This window comes from Lycium barbarum, chromosome 5 (assembly GCF_019175385.1).
Source record: "Lycium barbarum isolate Lr01 chromosome 5, ASM1917538v2, whole genome shotgun sequence".
NCBI classification, from domain to species: domain Eukaryota; kingdom Viridiplantae; phylum Streptophyta; class Magnoliopsida; order Solanales; family Solanaceae; genus Lycium; species Lycium barbarum.
This window is the reverse complement of record NC_083341.1, coordinates 127,653,685-127,669,756: the sequence shown is the minus strand read 5'-3', so window position 1 is coordinate 127,669,756 and position 16,072 is coordinate 127,653,685. Positions and strand designations below refer to the sequence as shown.

General features: G+C 32.1%; 1 protein-coding gene across 1 annotated transcript; it reads right to left on the bottom strand.

The window, feature by feature from the left end:
• Window positions 1-243: 243 nt before the first annotated feature.
• LOC132641495 (uncharacterized) lies at window positions 244-6,933 on the bottom strand. The gene is made up of 6 exons (XM_060358518.1): window positions 6,660-6,933; window positions 5,372-5,724; window positions 3,074-3,670; window positions 1,942-2,233; window positions 605-1,397; window positions 244-497 (listed from the first exon to the last, which is right to left on the bottom strand). The coding sequence occupies exons 1-5, from the start codon at window positions 6,889-6,891 to the stop codon at window positions 619-621; spliced, it is 2,253 nt and encodes a 750-aa protein (XP_060214501.1). The 5' UTR covers window positions 6,892-6,933; the 3' UTR covers window positions 244-497; window positions 605-618.
• Between the last annotated feature and the right edge of the window lie 9,139 nt (window positions 6,934-16,072).

Sequence of the window (16,072 nt, the reverse complement as noted above, 5' to 3'; positions counted from 1 at the left end):
CCACATATCCAAATCCAAATCATCCTACATTCAAGGAACAAGGTACTAAGTACTAACAGCCCTCAAATTACAGAGAAATATTATGAGAGAAGAATCAAGGGAGTAAACAGATCTTGTACCCGCAATATTCATAAATAAAACCTCTATTTCTTCATATTTTGTTTCTGGTTGTAATTTATTTCCGCATATTAAAATTTGTTGCAAACACGAATATTTACCAAGTTCATATAAACAATCACGAAAAACACCAAACCAATCAACATGTTATTTTTATATACCGCGGAACTTTTACATCCAAACTTAACATAATATCCTTGATCAGGGCAAACAAACAAAATTTCTAGAAATATAAGCAATATAATTAGTAGGTATTATTCAAACTATGTAAATATCTACTACTACCTAAAATAAGTTGTCGGCCTCTATAGATTCAACTGGAGGAGCATTATTCCCAATGAAACTATTTTTCTGTCTAGGTCCCGGGTTGTAACCAATCCCTGAAAAAGAATTGAAAAACATGTGTCATGGCATCATAATCTAACCTCCAAATATCAAAGAAGCATGGCTTAATTGATTTCATAACATACATAAGCAATTGAATTACCCTTTTTTTTCGAACTAATTCTTGCGTTCCGGACAATCCTTCTTCAAATGTCCCTTCTTTTTGCAGAAGAAGCACTTCAGATTTCCTTTACTGACACCATCATGTGTGGTCACATTATTTCCATGATTTGGTGATTTCTTTCCCTTTTGTTTACCTTTCTTTGGTCCTTTTCCTTTCTGAACTTGTGATACTAAGTGAACCGATAGCAATCCTTCTCTCTTTAATCGTTCCTCCTCTTGAACACACATTACAATGAGTTCATCCATGGTCCACTTCTCCTTATTTGTGTTATAGCTAATCTTAAATGGACCGAATTGAGAAGGAAGAGAATTGAGAACAAATTGTACCAAAAAAGATTCTGAAATGGTCATATCCATTGATTTAAGTTGTTCTGCCATATTAACCATTTCCACAATGTGCTCGCGGACACCACTAGTCCCATTATATTTCATAGTAGTAAACATTTCCATGAGTGTACCTATTAATGGCTTATCGGAAGCCATGAATTGTCGCTCAATAGAAGCCAAGAACTCTCTTGCGCGGGTAGATTTTGGTATTGATTTGTCAATATTCTTAGCTATCTTACACTTCATGATCATGAGGCTTGCACGGTTGGAGTGTTCCCAAGTAGCATGGTCTACACTTTCTTCCAAAGGTTCATCAATTTTGAAACACAAATCTAAATCCAAACGTCCCAATGTAATTTGTAATTGCTCCTTCCATTCACTGAAATTTGAACCATTCAACTCGGGAATGCTGGACATATGGTCTGAAAGAGAATCTGGAGTGATTGCTGGAGAAAAGAAATGTCAGAAGTCAATAATCATTGTGACAACTATGTTAAAACCTAAAATACAACTAATTCACTTTGTTTATTCTTTGGGCTAGAATATGATGTGCCATTTTTAACCTAAAAGTGATAATTTTCTTTTGTTCACTTAGAGCTTATAAGTGATAAATAATATCAAAAGTGTCTTCTCGTATCTTCACCAAAATGTTAACACCTTTGGGAATTAAAAGATATTAAATTTCTTTAATATGACAATGAAAATGATTTGGTGTCTTAGTGAGGTCATAAAGAACCTATTGATTGGGCACCTTCTAGTTGTGTTGATTTTAAGCGCACCTCAACTACCCATCAGCTTCTATTTACTGACTTCCTCTCAAGACATGAAGGCCACAAAATCTTACACAAACTCTATGTAAAACAAGTTCAAGTTATTTTAATGACTGAACATTCTAGTTCATTTGGAACCAAAATGCTCAGACAAGTCATGAGCCTAAACATTTCAAATTTCACAAAACGAAACCAACTGAAGACAAGTAAAAATTCTCACCTTTAGATGAAGATGGCAATACAATAACATTCATAGTTGTATTGTTGGGTGGAAGTTGCAAGCTAAGAGGATAAAGCTTCCCATTCAAAGGACTCTTAGTACACACAATTATTTCCTCAAGTCCTGTTGCATCCTCCAATGTCTTTGTTAGCTCCTCAACAGTATTTCCATCAAAAGTTATGCAAAGTTCCTCCATTTCGTCATAAATTTCTCCTAATTTGTCCGCAATGTAATAAAATATAAACCTCCCATCTCCCAACTTAGGAGGCGAACTAGCAAAAGAATCTCTTGACTGCAAAAAGAAGAGAAACTGAGCACCATAACAAAATCATTGAATCCACTAGAGGTGCCAAAACATGGCGCGTAGATCAAAAACTTGGACAAGTCAAAACGGTTCAAATCAACAATCGGTCATAATTCAATTGATCTAAAATTTTAATGGATCAAAATAGGTTGAGTCAAAATGGGTCATAACTCAACGCGGCCTACATTACCAAACCTCTGTTTCTTTTCTTTCTTGTTTTTTTTGGAAAAAAGACCGTGAAATCTAATATGTCTGTCAAGAAATGGACATTCTGCTTAACTCAACCCCAAAAATTAATTCATGAGGTGAAGATTGTTGAAGACCAAATAAGGAGACAAACAATGCATCCCTCAACCAATATTGTGGGACACTTTACACACATAGGCATGCCTAGACGTGTCAACTGGAGCGTGACAACATAACACAAGCACTCAACATTGGGACACACAATAACATGTGCCCAACTCTAACCATATGAAGAAGTGGACCTTCAATCTATCTCAATATCAAAAGCTAGTTTATGAGGTGAGAATTGTCAAAAATCATATAAGAAGAAAACGGTTTATCCCTGAACCAGTATTGGGACAACTAGCATCTTTCTCAAATTATTAGCTTAAATTCTTTCAAACTTATATCATCTCAGATCTCCAAAGTTGACTTCGTAAGGTTGGGTTTCATTGGGTTATTTTCGACTTCAACCCATTGGTCAAGTCAGCAGACAAGTCGTAATCCAATACGTTCAAACTTGGACGGTTGATAAGTAACAAAAAATTGTTAATTTTATCACCTCTATAATTCACATCAAGTAAAGTTGGAAACTTTTCGTACCTCTTGTGTAGAAAAGCTGGAGGATTCCGAGGAAACAACAACTGAGGAAGAACTAGTTTCAGAAGCACATGAATCTGAAGGAAGACCCAATGGTGATGGCCTTTTAGGAACAGAGGAATCAGCCAAGACTTGAACAATATGAACATCCCAAAGTACCCAATCTTGAGTAGCTGTCTGATAAGGAATATCATGAGTAACAGTATTTTTCCATGGAAGAATTCCACCATTAGCTCTCAAAAATTGCCCGTATCGAGTCCTAAGCTTCACTTGATTCCCTTCTCTAACAGGTTCCCATTCGACAGAAGAATCGAGTCGATTAGGCAGAGTTTGCATGACTTTTCTACCAGTCATACCAAGAAGAGAAGACTGATTTGAAGCAGTAAGATACTTCCCACAATAACTTTTTAAACGAATAACATTGTCTGTTTTTTCGACAAATTCAACGGTCCATTTTGCACTTTGTGAAGCGCCATTACGGTCTTGAATTACTGATTCACCGTCTTCCATGGCTGTTAAGTACTTGAAATGGTGACTCTGTAAACGAACGGCTTTTGCTTTTTGGAAAAGCTCCATTGCTGGTCTTCTAGTTAGAGGACTCTGTCAAACAAATTAATGTAATTAAAGATCAGAGGGAACAATGTCAAACAAACTCTTTTCATTTCCAATTGGAAGTATAGCTCCCGTTTGGCCATACATTTTGAAGTTGGAACTTCAACATACGAGAACATATGAGTTTATGAAGTAGTGGTATTGAGAACTTGAAGTTGTGTTTGGACATGTATTTTACTTGGAAAAAAAATTGAAATTTTGTGAATAGAAGTCCCAAAACTAAAAATTGGTCTTGAAATTTTTTTGAAGACAGATCTTTGAAGATAAATTTTTAAAATCTAATCCAATATTTATGACCAAACGCTAGTTAAGTCGCTGATAAGTATGAAGTGTTAAAAATTACTCTTGATGTATAAACTGAGTTTATAAGTATATAATTAATATGTTTAGGTTTAACTATTGAAACTGATAATAAGCATTTGATAATCGAGGAAAAGTGTTTATAAGCAATTGTTTTTAAATGACTGATATGTTCTTAAAGTTATTTATAAAAAAAAAATATTACTAAAAGGTACTCTCTCCGTTCACTTTTATTTGTCTACTTTTGATTTTGCACGCTCCTAAATTAATAAATGAAGTATGTATTTTATCATAATATCCGTATTAATTGGTGTATAGTCTCAATAGATTTGAAAATGAGCAATCAATGTTAAGGGTAAAACAAGAATTTTTTTTTTGTCTCATTCTTGATATGCTAAAGTGGACAAGTAAAAGTGAATGGAAGGAGTACATGAATAAGAAGAATAACCAATGATGGACATGGAAGAGAGGGAGTAAGGAATTTATTTTAGGAAGGGTACTTTGAAAATTAAAAAGATATTACAAATGAAATAGTAAAAATATTAAATGTTTTTGCTCTTGCTAATGAGTAATGACTATATCATTATTACTACTCCTTCCGTCTCATAGGCCATGTTTCGCTTTTTAAAAGTCAATTTGATTAATTTTTAAAGTTAAATTGGATTAGATCAACTCAATACGTTTACAATTAAAATTTAAATATTCAATAACTATACGAAAAGTACTACAAATTGTAATTTTTCTCATGTTAATTTGACGAAAATGTTATATTCTAAAATATTGGTCAAAATTTACATACCTGACTCTCAAAATGTAAAACATGAAAACTAATTTGAGACGGGTTTAGTTTAGTATATGTTAGAATGTGTCATAATAAGGTAAAACCTTTTTTATTTATGGTTGACAAAATAAAATGTGGCCATGATGACAGAATTTCTTGAACTGATTAGAGTATTAGGGGCATTCGTTATTGTTTTCCCCTCGTGGTAGCATATGCTATATTGCCATGTACTATACTACTCTCTCAGAGAGAGAATTGAATTAACAAATCAAGAGATTTGACTAAAATTCTTAAGCATCTTTCTACAGTATTTTATTGTTCTATAAACATAAATTAGTAAAAGGGTTACTTTAATCTTCAAATTACACGCTATGATTACGTGCTTAGTGACGTGTAGTAAAATAATGGGGCTTCTAGTTAGAGGACTCTATCAAACAACAACAATTAAAATTCAAACAAACTATACCGTTATTACAATGTGATAATCTATCAAAACATTGTATCCATCAAAACAATACAGGACGATACAATACAAAATAATATAATATAATACTATACATTATGAAACAATATATAACAACAATCCACACAGAAAGAAGCAATATTACCTTAGGTGAAAAACTCAAACTTGAATGCATAGACATGGGAGACCCCAAATCCAAGGTAGAAAGTTCATTGGAAACCGACGAAAAATTAGAAACCATCGTCAAATAATCCGTCAATGATTCATCTTCCGGTACATCTACAGGTTCAACACTCCACAGAATCCAATTATGAGTGGTAGCACTATAAGGACTATCATGAGTTACTCTATTGCTCCATCTTAGTGTACCTCCACTTGCACTTAAGAATTTTCCTCCATAACCCCTTAATTTAACTTGAAAACCATATCTTAGTGGTTCCCATACAATTCTCACATCCTCCATATTTTCCGGCGAAGTTTGAAGAATTTTTTTTTCTCCTGCCAAAATAGATATATATATAATCAACTAACTAAAAAGTGTACTCTTTCTAATTTTATTTAGATTTTTAGATGAGTTAATCGCACATTTCAATACATTATAAGAGCAGGCACGATGCCATGTGTTAAAATCTCACCGCTACCAAAAAGGAAAAGAATTTTCATGTGTATAACTCGTTAAGAAGAATCAGGTCTACACGTAAAGGAAAAAAGTGTAATGACTACACAGGGGCGGAGCGAGCCCTTCGGGTATGGGTTCGGCCGAACCCAATAGCTTTTGTCCGAATCATATATTTATATTAAATTTTTTGTTAAATATGTACAAATTATTAATTAAGAACCCAGTAACTTTAAAGAATTAGAACCCCGAGCCCACAAGCTTTGAATCCTGGCTCCGCCTCTGTAACTACATAGTATAAAAAAATTACGTTAAAGAATCAGGTTAATGGAGGGGCATAACGAGATATAATGTATAATTAGAGTTTAAGTTATATACACTATCAGTATAAGAAATTTTTATACCATTGATCAAGATATGTTTACTTCTCTTGTTTTCAACATTACAAATTTCACATTTTAAGGAAGCTAATTACATATAAATATTCTAGCTAATTACATATAAATATTCTTTGAATAATCTGATGATGTAGAGGTTCTTTACACTACAGTGTACATAATTTAAACTCACATAATTAAGGAATTTAACTTATATACACAGATATTGTAAAGAAACGTTTACACTATCATATTATTCAAAAGATATCTAATGGTAATCTTCTATAAAAAGTGATTTATAATCTTAAAAATAAGACAACTTATCTTTGAGAACCTAGCTAATTGTAAAAAAAAAAAAAAAAAAAAAAAAAAAAAAATTATGTCTGTAATATAAGTTAAACTAATAGTAGTAACCAAAAATGTACAAATTTAACATGTACCTTTCATGCTAAGAAGAAACGGCTCATCGGAGGCCGTAAGGTACATGCCGGAGCTACTTCTCAGCCGTATAAGGTGGCGGTTTTCGGGGTCGGCAACTTCCACCAGCCACCGTGCTTTTCTTGATAACCCGTTTCGGCTTTGTCGGATTGTTCTTTGATCATCATCTGCTACTAGGTATTTGTTTAAATGACTTCTAAATCTTACTGCCTTAGCATCATAAAATAGCTCCATTACTAAACTTGATTTGTTTATAGTAATGGATTAGATAGGCAAAGGGGAGAGATCAAGTATTTATAGAAGAACAAAATATTCTTAGTGATGTCACTTGTAGCAAGTGGAAAAAGATAGTTGAATGTTCCTTGTATAATTTATGCCACTGGTTACTTAATTGTGAATAGTCAAACTTAAAGCATGTTACAATAGTATTTTGGTCATTTACTTATAGCCTGGTTGATCAGGCCTTTGGGAAGTCAACGGTTTTTAAAAAAAAAAAAAAAAAAAAAAAACTGGTTTTTAGAGAACAAGTATTTTAAGTAAGAACATACGTATATTGTTTTTCAATTGAAAATTTTAATTTTTTTTCAACAACACTTTTAGAACCTTGGTAAGCTATCGCAGAATACTGCTATAATATTGGATCTGGCTCCTCTCCATTTTCATCAAGTTCTTAGTTAGATAGGTGACATGTGTTTTATTTTAAAATCAATGATCTAGATTAAGTTAACTAACCAATGAGTCTTAACCACAATTAAAGTAATAAATATTTCCATATATTTCTCCCAAAATATTTGGTAACCCACCAATTGAATTAAGGATACAATAATTAATATTCTATTAATAACAAATTATCCCGCAGGAACTGACCCCTCCAAAGTTTAACGTTTTATATTTACAATTTATTTTCGCCAACTCTTTTTTTTTTTTATCATTGAACTTGGATATTTCAAGCTAATCAATTTTGAGAACATCTCTTATTTCTTTTGAAAGCTACCTTTTTTTTTTAACAACGATATACAACCTATATATTAATTAAGACTTTTTATTGCGAGTGATGTCAAAATGAGCATATTTAGAGCATAAATCAAGAACATACTTTCGAATATGAAGTCAAATTTATAAGAGATTAATAACGATTTTTTTTTCAATTTTTCATAGAATAAGAGAAAGTTATTGATTAACATGAAACAACCCTTTGTCAACGATAAAAGAAAAAAGAAAGAATACAAGAATAAATAATTTAGCTGCAATGATTGTGGAAAATTGTCAGAATTTTTTGGAGCAAATATATATATGGAAATATTTGGGAGTTCTTTAAACTGATAAGGATGTAAATATATTGAATTATTAATTATTTAAACCATGGTTAGAGTCTTGCTTTAGTTAATTAAATCTTAGTCTTTAATTTTAACTGATGTCATGTGTCACCTATCCAAGTAAGAACTTGGGGAAAATTGAGAGGAGCCCAATGCTATAATATTGACCAAAGTAATTTTTTAATTGATTAGCCAAACACAAAATTGCTACTTTGTAAAAGTATTTTTTTTGGAAAACACTTCTATCAAAAATCACTTTCCAAATAAGCAAATTTAAGTAGGCGCTTGGACATAGATTTCAAATATTTTTTACTGTATTTGAAATTTATGGAGTTGGGGTTGAAGATATAATTTTTGCAAAGAATATTTAAAATAATGTTCATGTTTAAATATATTTTTTCCTAAAATACACGAAAATCCTACAATTTCAAAATCTAGCAAAACCACCCAAGATGACTAATTTACCTAAAACAACTAATTAAATTTGCTCTAAAATAATAATATTACATAATGGATAATCACAGTGTCATTGGATTAGATCTCATATACGAGCTACTACATGTTTACACTTCGTCAATTTTAAATATTATTATAAAGATTTATTAGTATAAAAAATAAACAGCACTAATAACTAGTTATTTTTTGAAATAATCTTCTCACATTGTGTGGACAATTTGTTCTCGTGAACTAAAAATTTGAGATCACATATGGGGCATAAGTCTGACCCCTTAATATTTTATACCGTCATTCTGCCAAATATGCTAGTGCATGCTTCTCAAATCTCGTGAGGACCAGCAAAAGGTAGCAAGAAGTTAACACACACCCTCTCTAGCTAGATTCTCCACTAAAAAGTAAATGAAAAATAACCTTTGAATGTGGAGACAAATTGTATAGAACGCATGTTAAAGAATAGCACGATAGAGTTATATCGACCATCGATCGTTTCACTGGAATATGACACTAGACTAGTCACTTGCATTTGTCGATTTTGATTAACACATATGCAGTTCGTTGAACTGAATCATGCCATAATTAGGAACTAATGAATGTTACAACCCTGTGCGCTAATAACGTTAAGGTTCATAAAGTAAAAGATGACGTTGGTTCTATAAAAAATAAAAAATTTAGGGCAAAATTTAATTATTATTTTTTTTGAAAAAAAAAATCCAACGATCAAAAGTGAGTTGGATCATTGATCGTTTGGAAAACAGGTTATAAGTTGTTTGCCAAATTTGAAATACAACTTCAAGATGAATTTGGAATTTTCATAGTCAAACACTGATTTTCAAATTAAATAGTAAGAAATTATTTCCAAAAAAAGTGAATAATTTCTATGATCAAACGGATCCTTAAAATTAGCCAAACAGGCTAATAATTACATTGTGGTGTAATTTATTTTAAAAAACGATACTGGTGATAAAAATCTAAGAATATCAAACGTAGATAAAAAGTATGAATCTAAAGTTTTATGCACTTGCAACGAATGACATTCCATACAATCTTTGTATTGACATGTTTCATTCAAAAAGTACTATTCCCTTCGTCCCAAAAAGAGTGTCTTGATTTGCATTACGAAGGTCAAACTAACTAATGGTCGTTGTGAATTAAGATATAGAATCTTTATTTTAAAAAATAAATAAATTACATATTTATTTTGAAACTACATAAAAAAAGTAGTACAAGTCACAATAGTTAACAATTCAAAATATATAGAAAGTATTTGAAACGATATTATGATCAAAGAAAATATCCTTTGACTGTTCAAATAGTAACTAACACAATCTTTTTGGGATGGTGAGAGTATCCTTTTTCTTAGATACCAATTCATGCACATGTGGTCATATTTTTATGAAATTAAAGATCATGGCTAATGCTTGAGCTCCTCCAAGGGGTGGGAAATGATGGAATATGAAAAGAAGAAGCCATGGAATGAGACTAAATTAAAATAGGAGATAGTGAAGATACAGACCTTTGAATTCCTTGAAAGAACGAATTAAAATTTTCAATTGGTGGCTAATGTTGTGTGAGTCATGGTGTAGAAGCGCAAAAGATTGGTGTAATCATCCACGCCTTCGAACAGGATGTGAGGGAAGTCTTTAGAAATAATAATAATTAAAAAAAAAAAAAAGGAGAAAGAATGTTTTACGTAATACTAACATTAATTAATAAATTAGAATATTCAATATGTACATATATGATCACTTAAGCTTCTTCTTTATTTTAAAAAAAATTATTAGATGGTTGCTACAGATGTTTCCTAATGTATCGCATCGTACTATATTGTTTTGATGAATACAACATTTTGATAGATTGTATCGTTTCCCGTCGTTTCACAATATCACGCACCAGTGTAACGATAAATTTAACAATACGACACAATTAAATTTGAGTAACAATCAAAGTAAATACTAAATTTAAAGTAAGAATACGATACAATACAATAGGTAGGCCAAACAAGTTGTTAATAACCATCTGATATCTAGATGGTCCAATTAAAGAAGGATATTTCTCTATCAATAATTTCTTCACTTTAAGAATTCGAACTCGATTTCTTTAATTAATTGCAGTGGAGCTTTTGCTTCATTTTTCGTATTTTAAATCTTTGTATTATAGTTCAAGAATAGGGACAAAACCATCGTTATTAAAGATGATCAATTGAACATTCTCGACCCATGAAAAATTAAACATTATTTTTTTAACGTATATATATTAAATCTTGAACATGCTTAATATCAGATTGAGAGAGATTGGCTAGCGGCATAGCTGGTTGGTTAAAATGACTCGAAGGATACAAGTTCGATCATCACAACTCACATTTTGCTACATTGGCTTACCTGCTTCAACAAAAAAAAAAAAAAAAAATTGAAACAGTTGACCTTTTTAAATTAAAAAATTGGAAGTAATAAACAAATCCCTAAAAGTGCAAAACTCCTCTCGCCTCAAAACCTCTTTGCATTAAAAAATCTTCTTCTTTTTTTCTTTTTTTTTTCTTTTGTTTGCCTATCACAAGAGCTGGGTTATCACAATTTTTTTTTTTAATTCAAGGTTAATAGGTGGTCCCTAGTGACTAATTTTATTAATTAATCCAATAAGAAGTATATACAAAAAGGAAAGTAAAGATATACAAAAAGGAAAGTAAAGGGACAGAAATGAAAAAGATAAAATTACTCAAATGACTACCTTATGGTAGTTTCCTATCATTTATAGCTACCCTTTTAAATATTATTATTTGTAGCTATGTTTTTCCAAATTAAGGTATTTTTTCGGATGTATTTGATGCGTGTAAATTCATAGAAACACAGTAAAAAAGAAAAATATCCCTTGATTTTAGGCCATAACGGTGGGATCATTTAATTAGTTATTAATTGGTATTTTTTTACCATATTCTTCCACAAAATCAGATTTTAGATTTCTTTTCCATAACCGTTTTCTATTCCTTCATCCAATCTTCAACATTCAAATGTAAAAATCAAAAATTCAAAATTTGAAAACATTCAACAGCCAATGTATTTAAAGTTTTCAATATTGATTTCGTTTTTTATTTACCCATGTATTTGATAACATAACTAATGTATTTGAAGTTTCCAATCAAACTCCATGTATTTTATATTAAATATCATGTATTTGTGTGAGTAACAATTTGCATCACCCATTTATTTAGTGGTAATGTATTTGAAGTTTTCAATATTGATTTCATTTTTTATTTACCGATGTATTTGATAGCATAACTAATGTATTTGAACTTTCCAATCAAACCCCATGTATTTTATATTAAATTTCATGTATTTGTGTGAGTAACAATTTGTCACCCATGTATTTGATGGGATTAATTTGAACAAAGTACATAAATATATAGAAAACTTACCATGTATTTGCGTCACCCGTGTATTTGAAACTAGATGAACTAATGGAATTAATTTGAACAAAATACACAAAAATATAGGAAAAACTTACAAAAATACACAACCAACCACAACAATTGGTAGTTATATCATAGAACATACACAAACACATATATTCTTCGTCTTCTCAAAACCCTAAAAAACTTGTTGATTGGTGAGAATGGAAGTGAAATTTTTGCTGAAGGGGGAAGAGAGGAAGAAGACGACAATTTCACTGGGCATTCACAGATTCTTTCAATTTTAAAAAGGTAAGAATTTATGAAAAAGGAGAGAGAATGGTAATGTATATTAAGTGATTAATATTGTTACCATTAAAAGGGGATATGGGATTAGGGGTACTAATTTTTAAGTGTACTTGTGAAATGGTAATTGAAAGTTACTGTGTAGCTATAATAGTTAAATTAGAAAAATATTTATTTATTATTAGTAATTAAAATAAAAGGTAGTTATTACCACTAATTATGTATTAGAAGTAGCTATAACGCGTAAAAATTCCAATGAAAAAACCACGGCCCCTAAAAAAATATTATAGGGTTTGAAATTGTTCCCAAATTGGTACTCTTTGCATTCTTCTCGTCACCGATTGATCTGGAGTCCAGAGTTTGCCATCGTTAGTAGCTCCGATTTGATGTTTACTACTAAAAAACTGGCAAAAACCGACGAAATTCGCCGGTTTTTTCGATAATTTTTTATAATCTTCTTTTTAAAAAAAAACCGACGGACAGCGTCGGTTATTTTTCGCGCGAAAAATATAATTATTTTTGATATTATTTTCTAAGTCCGTCAGTTTTTATAGCGAAAAAACAGTATAAATTAAAACAATGTAAGTATTTGAACAAAGAACTTGAGTGGTCTAGTGGTAGAGCCCTTTAATGCCAAGGAACATACTGGGGTTCGATTCCAAGTTGCTATATTGATTATTTTATTTTCAAAAAAAAAAAAACGACGGAGTACATCAGTTTTTTAATTTTTATTTTTATTTTTTTACATAACCGACGGAGTCCATCGATTTTCCGTCAATTTTAACCGACGGACTGCGTCAATTTTGCAGAACCAGCGTGACCTAAACAGATGACCCATAGTCAGTTGGTTTTTGGTCGACTTTCATTGAAAAATCGACGCAGTCCGTCAATTTTTTCCGTCGATTTTTGCCTTTTTTTTTAGTAGTGGTTCTTGATAGCAGCTCCTGTTGATTATGTTCCATTGCTAGCTGCACCATAAAGAAGATGTTCCTTTTGCTGATTTCACTGGTAAATCTTTTTGCTCCCTCATCTTTGAACACAAACTTGTGGATTGTTGTTGCCACCTGATGCTTAGTGATTTGTGTTGTTGTTTTTTCCATTTGCTTCTTATTGTTTTCCAAGGCAATGTCACCAATCTTCAATTTGACAGACATGAGATTAGTTGTATCTCTTCCTCCTTTTGATTTAAACATGTATAAGATTAATTTTTATTCATTCGATTGAGCACCAAATGACGCTAATACCACGAATCGAACATCCAGTAATCCTAACTAGTTAAAACCAATTAAAGCCTGTCTGGAGTGCATGATGAAAGTATTTGTTGCCCTTGTGGTATTGTTGCTTGATTTTGAGGCTTGTGTCTATTTTGATTGTTTGTAATTGCCTTCCATGTGATTGTTTGCTTTGCTTGCTAAGCTTGAAGTGCCACCATTAATGTTGTAACTACCTACAAATATTAACAAACGATTAGTATAACGCACCTTCACATTCTCATCCCAAAGGATTTGAGTATGATAGATTCCTCTGCTCCAAACTTCTCCTAGTGCTGTCTGCTTCAACAGTTCCTGATTCTTAGATAAGGCATTTGCAACTTGTCACTGTTCACTGTTCACTATTCTTTTGCCTTGACACCCCATCTCTTGAAAAGAATTGAAAATTACATCCCCATTATCCAGAGCTAAATTAGTTAAATAGTCTGCTAATTTATTACCCGTTCTATATATATGCTCAATCACCATAGTTTTACCCTCCATAAGCTTTCGTATTTCTTCCACCGTGGTAACAATTTGTCAAGGTACTTCCCAAGTCTTTGAATGATATTTTTTTAGCAATAAGGAGTCAGTTTCAATCTTGATTTTATCCACTTGATTATCTTTCAAATATCTAAGAGCTTGCAGAATGCCAGTTCTTCTGCCTCTGTATTAGTACTCATAGGATCATTCATTTTTTTAGCCTGAGCTTTCACCACATTACCCATCTCATTCCTTACACAAAAGGCCCATGAACTACTCCCAGGATTAGCTCTAGAAGCTTCATCAGTGTTAATCTTGATCCAACCCATTCTGATAATTTCCAATGAATTTGAGTAACTTTCACCTTTGAAGAGTATCTCTGTAGAGCTTCCACAACAACACTCCATCTATAAGCTGCATATTTGAAGTTCCTTCTTCTCACTTTCACAAACTGAATTAAAGTATGCATCACTTGATAGATGAGTTGAGTGATTGATACTTTCCCATCATGTCTCATGGTATTTCTTCTTGTCCAAAGTTCTCAAATAATAATAGCAGTGAAAACTTGATAAATACATTTGACATGAGGCTTTCCAGGCATATCCCACCAACTATTAATGATTTGAGTAACCTGAAGATTATCAATACTTATCCCAACTGGATTACAAAATGCTTTCAGATAGCCTGAGCAGTTGGTGAGTTTAAGAACACATAGGAAAAATCTTCCACTTCTATGTTAGCAACAATAACATCTGGAAGGGAATTAATGAACCCATTTCTTCAACTTATCATCCAAACGCAATTTGAATTTCCAAAACTTCCACATAGAGAAAGAAATCTTTATATGTAGTCCTTTCAACTACATTTGCTTATAAAGAATGTTAGATTTCCTTTTTTGTCTTAGAAGTTGAAAAGAAGAACTTACTGTAAACTTGACTCTAGAGTCCAACTTTCGATATACGTTATCTTCCTGCATATTCTCATATGGAGGTTTAATATTTTGCAGAATGTGACTAGCCATTTCTTCAGGAAGAGCTCTTCTAAGCATCTTCTCATCCCATTGCCCTTCCTTTGCTATTTTTTTTACAAGAATAATAGCTGGGTCACATACAAAATCTAGTGGAGTAATGTGATATAGAGCTCCCAAACCTGACCAATTTTCAAACCAAAAATATGAATTGCCTTTTCGAATCTTCCACCAAATTTCATGTTCAATCTCATCTCTATGCTTGATCATCTTCTTCCACACATAAGTACTTGACTTAATAGGAGCCATAAATGCATGAAACTTCTTCAAATATTTATTGCTCATAGAAGTCCTCCAAAGGACTGTTTAGTCCTCATGTTCCACCAAATTTTTGCAAATAGGGATTTAGACATATCTTGTAAACTTCTAAATCCCATACCCCCTTCCTCTATTGGATGACATAAAGTTATCCTGGTTTCCCAGTGCTTGCTTAAATTACCAACTGAGTTGCTCCAAAAAAACTTTGCAAACAGCCTGTGTATCTGTGCAAATACTCCATCAGGAGGATTACAGGTTGATAGCAAGTGGATGGGAATACTTTGTAAGACATGCTTGATTAGTGTTGTTCTACCCCCAGTAGATAACAACTTTCCAGTCCAAGAGCTAAGTCTATTCTGAATCTTTTCAATCAACTCCTTATAATGAATATTAATTCTCCTCCCATAATAAACTAGCACTTCTACGTAAATAAAAGGAAATTCTTTTTCTGGGATTTGAGTAACATTATGCACCACCTCCTTGATGTTCTGTGAGGTCAAGTGATGCATATAAACTGCACTTTTATGTTTATAAGTCCTCTAGCCACTCACCTTCTCATATTTAGTTAGAGTCTTCATAACCAACCTCAAAGATTCCTCATTATCATTAGTAAAGATAACAGTGTCATCAGCATATGCCAAAAGATTGACATATGGACTCCATTTTGGCATCTCATACTCCTTGTAGTTAGCTTCATTGAACAGTGCATTCAGGACCCTAGACAAGCATTCAACAGCTAGTATAAAAAGAGTAGGAGATAGTGGATCCCCTTGCTTTACCCATCTTGAAGATCTGAAAAAATCATATGGTTGCCCATTGATCAAAATAGAGTACCAATTGTCAGAAATGATCCTGGACACCAAAACAATAGTGAATTCACCAAATCCCATTTCCTCAACACTTTGGTAAAAAATAATCATGATACCCTGTCATAAGC

Bases quoted from the DNA above. Each gene is read 5' to 3' on its own strand.
- LOC132641495 (XM_060358518.1), bottom strand. From the start codon at position 6,891: ATGGAGCTATTTTATGATGCTAAGGCAGTAAGATTTAGAAGTCATTTA. The intron at 5,725-6,659 runs GTACATGTTAAA...CTATTTTGGCAG, and splicing joins GTTTCTTCTTAGCATGAAAG to GAGAAAAAAAAATTCTTCAA. The intron at 1,398-1,941 runs GTGAGAATTTTT...TCTTTTCTCCAG, and splicing joins ATTGCCATCTTCATCTAAAG to CAATCACTCCAGATTCTCTT.